Source organism: Microcaecilia unicolor, chromosome 8 (genome assembly GCF_901765095.1).
Source record: "Microcaecilia unicolor chromosome 8, aMicUni1.1, whole genome shotgun sequence".
In the NCBI taxonomy this organism is placed as follows: domain Eukaryota; kingdom Metazoa; phylum Chordata; class Amphibia; order Gymnophiona; family Siphonopidae; genus Microcaecilia; species Microcaecilia unicolor.
The window spans coordinates 170,895,991-170,910,247 of record NC_044038.1 but is presented as its reverse complement, the minus strand read 5'-3'; the positions used below and the strand labels follow the sequence as shown (position 1 = coordinate 170,910,247).

Below are 14,257 nucleotides of genomic sequence, written 5' to 3'. Positions count from 1 at the left end.
ACTACCTACCTTTGGAAAGGGAAAGAAAAGATTGCAAAGTACTGAAAATTTCAATAGCTGGCTCAAAGCCTAGTGTCACAAAGAAGGTTTTAGGTACATAGGAGGATGGGGCAATACATGGAAAAACAAAAGACTATATTGTAATGATGGGCTGCATCTCACTGTGACAGGAAAAAAAAGTTGTTGGGGAGAAATTTAGACAATATGCTTGTAGGCATTTAAACTAGATGGCAGAGGTGGCATATGGAGTCAGGTTACTTCAAGTGAACACCCCCAGCTAAAGCTAAAGACAAGTTGTGACACTAAAAAAGAAAGCAATGAAAACAACAATCTTAGTAAATCACTTCTTATCAACACAGCAGAAAGTGAGACTAAACAAAAAACTAAACAGAAGACAAAAATGCCACTGAAATGTAGATGGAAAGCGATGACCACAAATGCTCGCAGTCTAAGCAAAAAAGTTCATGACCTTCAAGCCCTGATGTTAGAGGCAGACATAGACGTTGTTGCAATCACGGAGACATGGCTCAATGATTCCCATGAATGGGATGCAAACATACCAAGCTATAATCTATTTAGGAAGGATAGAGATGGTCAAAAAGGTGGAGGAGTAGCTCTGTATGTGAGAAATGATGTTACAGCGACTGAAATGACAGGGGCCTGAGGAAAGGAAGAAGCGATATGGATCACCTTAAAATCAGATGATGGAACCTCTGTTCACGTGGGTGTTGTCCACAGACCTCCGACACAATCAGAGGAACTAGATAAAGATCTGGTCACAGATATCCATAAGTTTGGAAAGAAGAGAGGTGCTGTTGCTGGGAGATTTCAATCTGCCAGATGTGGATTGGAAAAGTTCCATCTGAGAAATCGGAAAGAAGTAGAAAGATCATGGATGCTTTTCAAAGTGCTCTACTCAGACAAGTGGTGATGGAACCCACGAGAGAAGAAGTGACGCTGGATCTGGTGCTCACAAATGGGGATAGTGTGTCAAATGTCCGAGTGGGTGCCCACCTGGGCAACAGTGAGACATCAAACAGTTTGGTTTGATGTAACAGCTGAAGTTGGGAGCAGCCACTCAAAACTCAAAATCCTGGATTTCAAGCATGCTGACGTTAGTGAAATGGGGGTATACCTGAGGAAGGAGCTCATGGGCTGGGGGAACATACGAGAAGTGGAACGGCAGTGGTCCAGGCTGAAAGAAGCTATAAATATGACCACAAACCTTTATGTAAGGAGAGTAAATAAAAGCAAGAGAAAAAGGAAACCAATATGGTTCTCCAAGCAAGTGGCTGAGAAAATAAAGGCTAAAGAGTTGGTGTTCATGAAATACAGAAAAACTCAAGAAGAGGAACAAGGAGAGGAATACCGGATGAAACTGAAAGAAGCCAAGAGAGAGATATGTCTGGCAAAAGCGGAAGAACAAATGGCTAGAAATGTAATGAGGGGTGACAAAAATTTCTTCAGATATATCAGTGAAAGGAGGAAGACTAAAAATGGAATTGTGAGAATGAAAGATGCTGTGAACCGCTATGTACATAATGATGAAGGAAAAGCAAATTTACTAAACAAATACTTTCTGTTTTCACTGAAGAAAATCCTGGAGAAGGACCACGATTGATTGGCAAAAGTACATATGAGAATGGAGTGGATATAGCACCGTTCACAGAAGCGAGTGTGTATGAACAACTTGAAAATCTAAAGGTGGACAAAGCCATGGGACCGGACGGGATCCACCCCAGGAAATTGAGGGAGCTCAGAGAGGTTCTGGCGGATCCTCTTAAAGATTTGTTTAATAAATCCTTGGAGACAGGAGAGGTTCCGTAGGATTGGAAAGCAGCGGATGTGGTCCCTCTTCACAAAAGTGGTGATAGGGAAGAAGCTGGAAACTACAGGCCGGTAAGCCTCACTTCAGTTACTGGAAAAGTAATGGAAGTGATGCTGAAGGAAAGGATAGTGAATTTCCTGGAAGCCAATAAGTTGCTGCAAGATCCGAGACAACATGGTTTTACCAAAGGTAAATCGTGCCAAACGAATCTCATTGAATTCTTTGACTGGGTGACCAGAGAATTGAATCAGGAACGTGCCATAGATGTAATCTACTTAGATTTCAGCAAAGCTTTTGACACGGTTCCTCACAGGAGGCTCTTGAATAAACTTGACAGGCTGAAGATAGGGCCCGACGTGGTGAACTGGATTAGGAACTGGTTGACGGACAGACGTCAGAGGGTGGTGGTAAATGGAATTCGCTTGGATGAGGGAAAGGTGAGTAGTACAATGCCTCAGGGATTGGTGCTGGGGCCGATTCTGTTCAATATATTTGTGAGCGACATTGCCGAGGGGTTAGAAGGTAAAGTTTGCCTTTTTGCGGATGACACCAAGATTTGGAACAGAGTGGACACCCCGGAGGGAGTGGAAAACATGAAAAAGGATCTGCAGAAGCTAGATGAATGGTCTAATGTTTGGCAATTAAAATTTAATGCGAAGAAATGCAAAGTGATGCACTTAGGGAGTAGAAATCCATGGGAGACGTATGTGTTAGGAGGCGAGAGTCTGATATGTACAGATGGGGAAAGGGATCTTGGGGTGATAGTATCTGAGGATCTGAAGGCGACAAAACAGTATAACAAGGCGGTGGCCATAGCCAGAAGGTTGCTAGGCTGTACAGAGAGAGGTGTGACCAGCAGAAGAAAGGAGGTGTTGATGCCCCTGTACAAGTCGTTGGTGAGGCCCCACCTGGAGTTTTGTGTTCAGTTTTGGAGGCCGAATCTTGCTAAGGATGTAAAAAAAATTGAAGCTGTGCAAAGAAAAGCTACAAAAATGGTATGGGATTTGCATTACAAAATGTATGAGGAGAGACTTGCTGACCTGAACATGTATACCCTGGAGGAAAGGAGAAACAGGGGTGATATGATACAGACATTCCAATATTTGAAAGGTATTAATCCGCAAACGAACCTTTTCCGGAGATGGGAAGGCGGTAGAACTAGAGGACATGAAATAAGGTTGAAGGGGGGCAGACTCAAGAAAAATATTAGGAAGTATTTTTTCACGGAGAGAGTGGTGGATACTTGGAATGCCCTCCTGCGGGAGGTGGTAGAGATGAAAACGGTAATGGAATTCAAAAATGCGTGGGATAAACATAAAGGAATCCTTTTCAGAAGGAATGGATCCTCAGAAGCTTAGCGGAGATTGGGTGGCAGAGCTGGTGGTGGGAGGCGGGGTTAGTGCTGGGCAGACTTCTAGGGTCTGTGCCCTGAAAATGGTAGAAACAAATCAAGGTCAGGTATACATATAAAGTAGTGCAAATGGGTTTATATTGTTGGGCAGACTGGATGGACCGTACAGGTCTTTTTCTGCCATCACTTACTATGTTACTATGTAGGCACACACTTAGGCAGCAGCCTAGGGGAACGAATACACACACTTCCAGTTTGAAAACCACTGCAAAGTGCCTACCTACTTTATAGCAGCAGTGGATGCTTGAAAAACTGTACTCAGAGAGGCCAGGGATAGGCACAAGTTTAATGCAATCACCCAGGTCCCAACAGGAACAGGAGACACACAGACCCTAGTGCCAGGCCCCTCCCCCCTTAGAGGCCAAGAAGGAGAAGAGACAGGATTCTAAACTGGGTCCTCTGGTTTGGCTGTCGAGAGTCCCCAAGCCCCACCAGCAGAAGCCTTCCTCCAGTGTTGTTCTCCGCCGCACTGCCTGCCCTGCGGCTGCTTCCCCTCACATCACACATGCTGAATTTTACCAAAAACGAGAATGCGTGATGTGAAGGGAAGCAGGGAGGGCAGGCAATACAGCTAACGGCGCTGGAGGATGGCTTTTACTGGCTGGGCTTGGGGACCCCCGCCAGCCAATCCAGGGGCTCCAATTTAGAATCCTGTGTCTGCTCCTCACCGGCATGTAAGGGGGCCCAGCGCCGGGGGTCTGTCTCTCTCCTGCTCCTGTCAGGACCTGGGTGATTGCGTTAACACGATTACCTGGATCCCATCAGGTGCAGGAGAGAGACAGACCCCAGCACAGGCCCCCTTTGGAGGCTGGACCCGGGGGAAATCTTGCCCCCCCCCCCCCCCCCCCCCACACACACACACTCTCTCGGCGGCCCTGCCGATTATATCCCATTTTCTCTTTGGTCTAAGTCACCAAGAAGATTCTCTCCTGCAGCACAACTACAGGTGTACTCACAGAGAAAGATGCATCGGGGTCAATCTGATATTTGGCTGCTATCCCAAAACGAGTGTTGCTATTTCCAGCGGTCCAGGCCAGATTCACCGCAGTTTCCAATTTGTCATTTACTTTCTGATAAATGGAGCCACCAAATTCTGTTCCATCGTTCCTTTAACGATATTCAAATATTAATCAAAACAAAAAAAAACACTAAGGTGTCAGTTCTATAAATTAGCAGCAAGATTTAAGTGCCCCCAATGCTGTGCGCTTACTGCCGAATTCTATTAAGGGCACCTAGCATTCCCCGCCGGAATCTAAGCGTATTCCATAACTTAATTGGCTTAACAAGCTAATCAGCGTTGATAGCAGCACCTAACAAGCAATAATGACCACTAATTGACAAACTCTAACATAGTTCAAAAGGGGCGTGGCTATGGGTGGGCAAATGGGTGTTCCAAAATGAACACATGCTTTTATAGAACATGGCCCGGTGCGCGTAAATGTACTACGCGCAGGGATTTACGCCATGTTTTTGTTGGTGTAAATGGACAAGTGTAGTTTTAGGTGTTGGGATATCAACTAAGCGTATTCTATATACCGCGCCTAAATCTAGGCGCCGCTTATAGAATACACGGAGGCAGAAATGTTTACCTCGTGGATTTTATTTTAGGCGCCGTATATAGAATCTGGCCCTTGGCTCCAATTTTTAGTTCAAGCTCCTACCCTCTGAAATAGTCTACCACCCGATCTCCCTCCTCTGTGTCCCAATATAAATCCAATCTCTTTCTTTTGAATGACACTTATGGCTGAATATGGACTCCTGGGTAGTGTACTGCGTGACTCAGTCTCCCTCCTGCGTTTTCCATCCTTCCAACAGTGGCCAATCATAAGAGCATAAGTGTTGCAACACTGGGACAGACCGAAGGTCCATCAAGTCCAATATCCTGTTTCCAATAGTGGCCAATCCAGGTCACAAGTACCTGGCAGAAACCCAATTAGTCGCACCATTCCATGCTACCAATCCCAAAGTAAACAGTGGCTTACCCATGTCCATCTCAATAACAGACTATGGACTTTTCCTCCAGCAACTTGCCCAAACCTTTTTTAAACCCAGATACGCTAACCGCTGTTACCACATTCTCTGGAGCTTAACTATTCTTTGAGTAAAAAAATATTTAATCCTATTTGTTTTAAAAGCATTTCCATGTAATTTCATCGAGTGCCCCCTGGTCTTTGTGCTTTTTGAAAAAGAGTGAAAAATTGATTCAGTTTTACCCATTCTACACTACTCAGGATTTTGTAGACATCATAATATTGTAGTTCCTCCCCTCTCTCCCGTTGTCACAAGTCTAGTGTGTCTTTCCCCTCTCTTTCTTCTCATTTTAGTCTGTAAGCCATTCAGCTACTCGTTTGATAGACAAGATAGCAAATTCCTTAAATAAACTTGATAAACTTTATAGAATAGCACGTAACCCGATTCCCGCACCCAACTCTGGGCATCAGTTGGGCGTGGAGATCCATTATTCTATAATACTGCACGTAACTTTTTGGAATACTCTTGACCTATCTGTGCCCCTCCCATGGCCATGCCCCCTTCTGGGTGGTACATTAGGTGCTCAGCATTATAGAACAGCGTGTAGTCAGATGTGCATGCAAATCCTAATTAGTGCCAATTAATGTTGGTAATGGTTAGCATCCAATTATTGTTCGTTAATGGCTCATTAGCCAATTAAGTCACACACACCAACTCGTAAGAACACCCAAATTTGGGCACCATATATAGAATCCAGGGGTGATTTTGGCGTGTTGGTTATACAATAGCACCTATGCGCATAAAATAACAATATGAGGCACCAATCATGCGTATAATTATTCTAAACCTGCCCTATCTTTAGGTGCCAATTTACAGAATTGCCCTTTATGGTCTTAAGCCTTGAAGGACTACTTTAGCTTTCTACTCTGAGGTTAGCTAAGATCCTCAATATATATGAAATCATAGCATTCACACAATACAGAGCTCGACAGAATTTATGGAGCAATGTGCTGTGGACTGGCCAAACATTCTTCAGATACAGTTGACATAATTTATTCTCTTTCTATAAATGTCTAATGCCCCGTATAAGCATTTCAACCTATCCAACTTTTGAGATGTTAAGGGTGAACTGTAAAAAGAAACATATGACTATAACACAGCTCATCAAAAAGTCAACTATGCTAAAGTCTGTGTAGCCCTACGGTTCTTGCTACAGTCTTTCTTGAGACTGCCTACAGCTACGAGCGTGAAGCATTATTTCAAGGTGTTACAGTCTTTTTTGAGGTTGCACACAGCTATGAGTGTGTAGCATTACTTTAAAGTTGTTGCTACAGTCAATTTTGAAATTGTGTATACTAGAACAGAATCGCTTGTTTACTCTTTCCAAAAATACTAGGACAGTCACTTCACTTGCTCCCTGTCCGCTTCCACATTCAGTTTAAACTTCTCGTACTGACCTTTAAATGCATCCACTCTGCAGCCCATTACCTCTCCACTCTCATCTCACCCTACATTCCTCCCCGTGAACTCCGCTCACTGGACAAATCTCTCTTGTCGTCCCCCTTCTCCTCCACTGCTAACTCCAGACTTCACTCCTTTTCTCTCGCGGCACCTTATGCCTGGAATAGACTTCCTGGACCTATACGTCTAGCTCCATCTCTACCTATTTTCAAATCTATGCTGAAAACCCACCCTTTCACTGCTGCTTTTTAGCTCCTAGCCACTACTTAATTGCCCTCCCCTTGTCCCTTCCTTCTCACCCATTACTTCCCTCACCCGTAACTGTCTTGTCTGTCTGTATTATTTAGATTGTAAGCTCTTTTGAGCAAGGACTGTCTCTTTGTATCAGGTGTTCAGCACTGCATGCGTCTGGTAGCGCTATACAAATGCTAATAATAATGACTAGGGGGCACGCAATGAAGCTACAAAGTAGTACATTTAAAACAAGTCGGAGAAAATATTTCTTCACTCAACGTGTAATTAAACTCATTGAGTGACGAAATTCTACATTCTCTGGAATTCGTTGCCAGAGAATGTAGTAAAAGAAGTTAGCTTAGTGGGGTTTAAAAAAGGTTTGGATGGCTTCCTAAAGGAAAAGTCCATAGACCATTATTAAAATGGACTTGGGGAAAATCCACTGCTTATTCTAGGATAAGCAGCATAAAATGTATTGTATTATTTTGGGATCTTGCCAGGTACTTGTGGCCTGGATTGGCCACTGTTGGAAACAGGATGCTGGGCTTGATGGACCTTTGGTCTATCCCAGTATGGCAATACTTATATACTTAAAAGACTGCAATGACATTATCCAAACCTAACCTGTTTTATTGAATGCTGTCAGTCCAGCATCTCTATCGAGTGTTAAATTAACTCAAGAAAGAAACACAACTTAAAGATAAGACCAATACAATATTGAAGGATGTGCAAGACTCTCGGAGAGAAGAGACAATGGGGAGAGAGTTGGGAGGATTAAAAAAAAAACATGGACTTACACATTTGTGTGAAGCTGGAATTCATCAGTTTTATAACCAACAGCAAAATTGCTCTGAGAAACTCTGGACTTTATTGTTTCAAAGGTCATTTGGTAACCAGCCAGCCAGCCTTCGTATCCAAACACCATGGCCCCCTGAATTGAAGTCCCAGCAATATCAAAATTCATGTCGCAGCCCAAGTTAATGTGCTCCCGTTTATACGCCGTCTTGAACTTAGCATTTTTCTTCCTAAAGAAATCCCCAAATTAAGCAAAAACTTTTATTAAAATAATTCAAAAAGCACATCAAAATCATATAACTTTTCCGATTCAAAATGGAGAATGCCTTCTGCAAGCTTATCATGAATGTAGGAGCCCATGTGCTTTTGAGGATAGCTAGATGCCATCTGAACAAGGGACTTCTGTCATCTCAAAAGCTCACACTGAAATGTCTGGATTATTCTTCAGTAAGACCAACTTGTAAATATTCCAGTTTTCTCCAGAACCAATATGGCATCATAGATTCTTTGCTATAAACAGTGGGTAAAGACCAAGAAGGTTTAATAAGACAGGAGACAGCATGGCATCAAAAAGTTGAAGTCAGTTTCCTCCAGCAGCCGCCACACTGGTGTAACCAAAACAAACCCACCGAAAACTCCCCAACCCCTCCCCCTTCCATCTCCCCTCCTAACAGAAAGAAAGCAAAACCAAGGAGGTTTAACAAAACAATCAACCTCACAAGTTTGCTGTTGTTTTTCAATTGCATCTGTGAATGTTTTGGGTCACTTGATACGGCGGCAAGATTCAACTCATGCCGTCTCCTGTCTTATTAAACCTCCTTGGTAAAGACCCAGTGATTTCACCATTTGTCTGTCATTTTCTACAGGCCTAAAATTAAGCAAAAGAAACTCAGAGAAAATGTGGTGGGGGGTGGGGGCAGTAAACTCTGAAGCCACTGCTTGTAGTAGCACAAAATTATTACAAAAAACTTTACAAAATTTATACTGGTTTTTGCCATGGATTAAACTTGGAAGCCTATCCAGCTCGATGTGAGCAATACTCTGCATGAATTATTAAATAATAAAAGGGAAATTGTATCCCTGCTGGACAAGCCACTATATGATTCGTTCTGAATTTGGGAGACGGGTGTGACAGGGAATGGGTAAGGGATGCCACTGTTTTTGTTTTCTCTTCTCTTAAGATTACTTTTGTGCTCTACAGGAAATGGTTTATCTGGAAACCTCATTGTTCCCTGAAGGTTTTCTTTTTATCCAACCTTGTCTCTGGCTATTGTTACCAGACATTTATATGTGAATTGCTTTGCATGTATTTTTGAAAACTGTTAAATGACAGAAAAAATTATCACTCTGTAGAAATAGGGTGAGGGGAGAAAAGATGAGTTGCAAGAGATTTTAGGTTAGTTTTTCTATATTAGATTCAAAATGTTTCCGGTAAACACAACCCTGCAATCATCTTTTGTTGACTGTACGTAAGCAGAAATAAATACCTGATATTGCTTTTGACAACAACAATTAAATTGACTGAAACAGGACATCACTATATAAATACAAATTATTATTAGTGTGGCACGCAGCCACGCTGTGCCTGGGAATCTCAAACAGATATAAAAGAAAACCATTCAATAATGGATAAGAAAACTCACATTTTATATTACCCAATCAAATGCATTCACTTCTTACCCAGTATTAGGTGAGAATGAAGTGTCAAAGGTGAGCTTCAGGCCTTGTGCCAGCTACACAGAGCACAAAAACACAAAAAAGATAAATTGATTTTTTTTAAAAACACAAAAAAAAAAGCCATACAAATTTGTGCATAAATCCAAAGTAAAAAAAAAAAAAAAAGATTTGGAAAGGCAGAAACACATTTCACCAAATTTTACCATCACAGAATTTAGTCTACAATTTTTTGGTGAACCAGGAGGAAAGGGTGAAATTTACTGAAGACTATTCGAAAGTCATGTGCAGATCTAGCAGTATTTACTACTTTGTACAGTGTGCTGGCACATTGTACTATGTTGACGTGTTTTTCGTTGTTGTTGTTTTGTTTTTTCAAATATGCACCCCCTAATGTTTACATTTCACTCATCCTCAGGGCAAAGTGAGGCTTTTACCTGGTCTTCAACTGTAATCTCAGTTCCTAGAGTGTTATCCGTGTTCCATTTCTCCGTGAATGTCATGCCATACTCTTTCCACTTATACTTGGTTTCTAGACTGCCAGTGACTTTGGTCGTCTCTGAATTTGCTGAACCCGAGCTTTTAAATTCCTTAAAGAATAAGATAAATATCAGTAAATATACTTTTACTAAAATGTCATTAGGAAAATAAATAAGAACAATAATGTGAAAGCCTCAGCTATTATCATAGAACCTGGACCCTTCGGTGGTTCTTACACCTTGCCAATGGATTTTCTGGTTAAATACCACTAGGACACTCAAGTAGGAAAAAGTGAAAAAAAAAAAAACCTGACTGCTTATAAATTACTTTAAGCCTATGGCAGTGCTTCTCAGCCCCTCTCCTGGAAGCACGCCTAGCCAGTCAGGCTTTGATGAGTATCAGAATGAATATGCATAAGACAGATTAGCATACATTGGAGATATTACATGCAAATCTATCTCATGCATACTGACTATAGTAATCCTGAAAACCTGACTGGCTAGGTGTGCCTCCTGGAGAGGATTGAAAAGAACTGGCCTAGGGGCACACGATAACATTAGAACTGTAGGGAAAGTCCTACCTGTTTTTTGTTTGGCTGAGTTCTCTTATTTGGTTATTTATCTACATTTCTTTTTTCTTATAGCTTATAAGAATGGTGCAATCTAAAACCAGTAGACAGTGCTCCAAAATACTACACACAAGTTATAATTTCACGGTAGTATATGGTGTTCTGTACAACCAGAATCTATTTACCCTTGATCGGCCTGTCCTTCTTACTCAGAAGAGCTTAGAATATTACTCCCAGTTGACAAGAGGTAAAATCAATTTCTCCGATTCTCAGATAAGCAGCTTCTCTCCCTAATGAGCCACCCCTGTCATTGGCTTCAGCTTGAGTTTAGAAACTGTTTTTTGCCATATCACAATGATTTTGGCTTAGTCACGTACAGGACAATTCTATAAATTGGCACTATTAATCGACAGGCGCTATCCCCGTAATTCTATAAAAGTCACCAAAAATTGCATGCGCAAATTTACGCATGCGTCCAATTTGCACATGGAATTTAACTGAATGAGCCAATTAGTACCAATAATTGGCTTAATTAATGATTCTGTTAGATTTAATTAGAACTTGCGTGCCTAAATTTTACACTTGAGTAAAAACAAAAAGGAGTGCAGAAATAGGAGGGTCATGGGCGGAACGGTAGTGTTCCTCGCATTTACGTGCGTCGTTATAAATGGGGATATGCGTCTAATTTAGGCGCATATATTTGCACCATGTTTCAATGGGTACAAATGGCCATGCCCGGGTGTAAGCGCTATTCTATAAACCGCAACTAACTTTAAGCGCGACTTATAGAGTAGTGCTTTTTCGCCACCATATATAGAATTCACCCCTACGTGCAATAGGCGCTGTTCTATGAGGTAGCACCTAACCGCAAGAGGGTGTACATATGAGTAGACCATGGACGTCTCTCCCATTTACGCATATTGTTTATAGAATACTATGAACTACACGATTCACTTGGCGCGCCAACTTACGCCTGCCATTGGACATGGTATAAGAGGGCACACGTAAACGCGGGCATGGCAATGCGCATACGATAATATTCTAGAATATAATCTTGGCACCCAGATGCCATTATACAATTAGTACTACACCATGGCACTGGACATCTAAACTGAGGCATCAATTTATAAAATTGGCCTGGTACTGCTTAAATGAGCTGAAAATGTTGGTGTAAAAAAAAAACCCCAAACCTGCCATTTACAAAGAAATGCCCCTGGACGGCAGCAACGATAGGCCTTTTGTAACCAATACCACCACACTTAAAAACATGTGGCATGAATACCGTGCACTGTCCCACTGCATACCAATCAATGCATCATTCACAATCCCTACCAGATTTGGTCTGTAAAATCTAGCCTATCCTAAATGCCCCATAGAATGGAAATAAAGCACAGAACAACGTTCCCCTTCCCCAGCTCTCATGCTGTTTTAATGGCGTTTCAGATAGGCCAATCTCTTCTCATACAACTTGGCAATGCAAACTTTACTCCTCATAATTATTCAGCCTCCTTTCCCCTGCGCAAAGGATGTAGAAGTGAAGGTACATAATTGCTTTGATATTAGCTGAAGTTTATTATTAGGGACAAACAAAAATCCACATTTGGGCTCGTCTGATTCAAACTTACCAGTCCATTTGCAGACTTTGTTTTCAGATCAAGTTTTATTAACCCAAAACCTACAAAAAGAAAAAAGAAAAATATTTTGTACATTTATCTTCCAATATGACCTGTGGAGGCCTAGTTGTACAATCTTCTATAAACAATTCATGTCTGTGCATATATTATATATACACGAAGAGAGTAAGCTGATAAAAGGGCACTTATTTTTAAGCGTCATGTGCCCATTTTAGAGACTATTCTATGAAGATAAAAAACAGGCACCCACTTTTCTTTATAGCAGTGTTTCCCAAGTCTGTCCTGGAGTACCCCTTGCCAGTCAGGTTTTCAAGATATCCACAATCAATATGCATGAAAGAGCTCTGCATACAATGGAGGCAGTGTATGCAAATCAATCTGATGCATATTCATTGTGGAGATCCTGAAAACCTGACCGGCAAGGGGGTACTCCAGGCCCGACTTGGGAAACACCGCTTTATAGAATACCAGGGTAACCAATCACATGCCTGTTTTTACAAGTGAGCACTTACAGCAGGCCATAGAGCGGATGTATGTATGTATGTATGTATTTGTCACATTTGTACCCCACATTTTTCCACCTATTTGCAGGCTCAATGTGGCTTACATAGTACCGTAACGGCATTCGCCAATTCGGTTGATAACAAATACAGGTAGTATTGTGGTCTGATGAGGTAGGTGTGTATTAGGCAGCAGGAGGGCTGAAGGGAATGTAGATTATATATTGTCCAGTAAGATCATGGTTATGCTGTGTTGCTGGGTTTGGGGATTTATGGTGGGGTAAGCCTTTTTGAAGAGGTTGGTTTTTAGATATTTCCTGAAGTTTAAATGGTGATAGATTGTTTTCACAGCTTCTCACCTGCTTTCAATACAAGATCTATGAATTTAGAGTTTGTGATTTTATTATTTTACTGGGAATTAATAATGATATTCCTTTTCTACCTAAACTATGTAATCTGTAGGCATCAAGGATTTTGTGATGTTCAAAACTGTACATTAATAAATACTTTCATCGGTATGATTATGTTTTATTTTTAGGAATATACTTCTTTTATATTTAGTAGTACTAACAAGTGCTTCCAAATTTGAATTTTTATATCCAACAAATTGGAAAAGTTAAATTTATAATTTCTTCCCACTAAAATAATAAAATTACACACAAGGACATCGTGTCACTCTGCAAAAATCTTAGCAACCTGGTAAGGTGTGGGTGTGTTTTGGGGGGGGGGGGGGGGCTTTCCTTCCTTCCTCTACCGTATCCATATGCAAGACCTCCATAGATTCCTGTAAACAGTATTTACCATATCCCTTGGTGAAAACATCTCGGGCAGCTTTTCCTAAGTCAACGTAAGCTGGTGGCACTGCCATTTCCTGTCAATAAAAAAAGGCAAAATCAAAATCAGGAAAAAGCTACAAAGTAGAAAAAATAAAGCCACTTTACCCTAATTCCATTTAGATGGGACTTCAACCAGTTCTGACCTGCTGATAGTGAGGGAATCTTGTCATGAGCTGTTAGTACGTGATAAAGAATCCACCACACCCTTGAAAGTACAGCAAGGCTCAGTCATAAAACAAACACATTCTGGACTGAACAGGAATAGCTTAGAAGCAAACTCAACCGTCCGGGGCTCTACAGAGCCTAAGAATCAGTGAATATTTAGAATAACTATGAACACAGCCAATTGTCAGATACCTACAGATAGCAGACAAAAGCAACACCTTAAGGTAAAAAAGTAGCTTAATCTATGAAGGTGGTTCTTCCTTTCCATTAAAGCACATATTTAAATGATGATTTCCTTTATTTTATCTTCATGTGGCTGCCTGCTCTGCGCTGCAGAGGCTATGAAAACAGCAGATAGACAAACTCAGTTGTATTCTCCAGAAGAGATGCAGCACTAAACATCCAAGCTAAAAGATTCACACTCAGCTGATCAAAACCCTGCGCTGTTCCAAACAGCGCTCCAAAAATAGCGCTGGAACAGCGCGGGGCGTTATTAGACCTATGATCAGAGATAATTGCATGCAAATTTACGCACACAATTATCTCTGATCATGGGGTAGAAGTGCGGGAGAATTGTGCCTGAGCATGCGCTCAGCACAATCCTCATGCACTTGTTTGCCAGGTCTGGGCTGTCAAAAACCCAAACCTGTCAAACAAAGGGACTGGAGGTCCATGGGACCACCAGGCCCCAATTACCCCT

General features: G+C 41.6%; 1 protein-coding gene across 3 annotated transcripts in view; it reads right to left on the bottom strand.

Moving 5' to 3' along the window:
• VDAC1 (voltage dependent anion channel 1) overlaps positions 1 to 14,257 on the bottom strand; it is a 33,920-nt gene that overhangs the window by 6,378 nt on the left and 13,285 nt on the right. For all 3 annotated transcript variants that reach the window (XM_030212016.1, XM_030212015.1, XM_030212014.1), the window contains 6 exons: positions 13,358 to 13,427; positions 12,048 to 12,097; positions 9,812 to 9,964; positions 9,381 to 9,433; positions 7,703 to 7,930; positions 4,196 to 4,346 (listed from right to left, as the gene is read on the bottom strand). In XM_030212016.1, coding sequence (XP_030067876.1) covers positions 4,196 to 4,346; positions 7,703 to 7,930; positions 9,381 to 9,433; positions 9,812 to 9,964; positions 12,048 to 12,097; positions 13,358 to 13,424 — 702 coding nt within the window. In that variant the 5' untranslated portion in view covers positions 13,425 to 13,427. The remainder of the gene's footprint in view (positions 1 to 4,195; positions 4,347 to 7,702; positions 7,931 to 9,380; positions 9,434 to 9,811; positions 9,965 to 12,047; positions 12,098 to 13,357; positions 13,428 to 14,257) is intronic.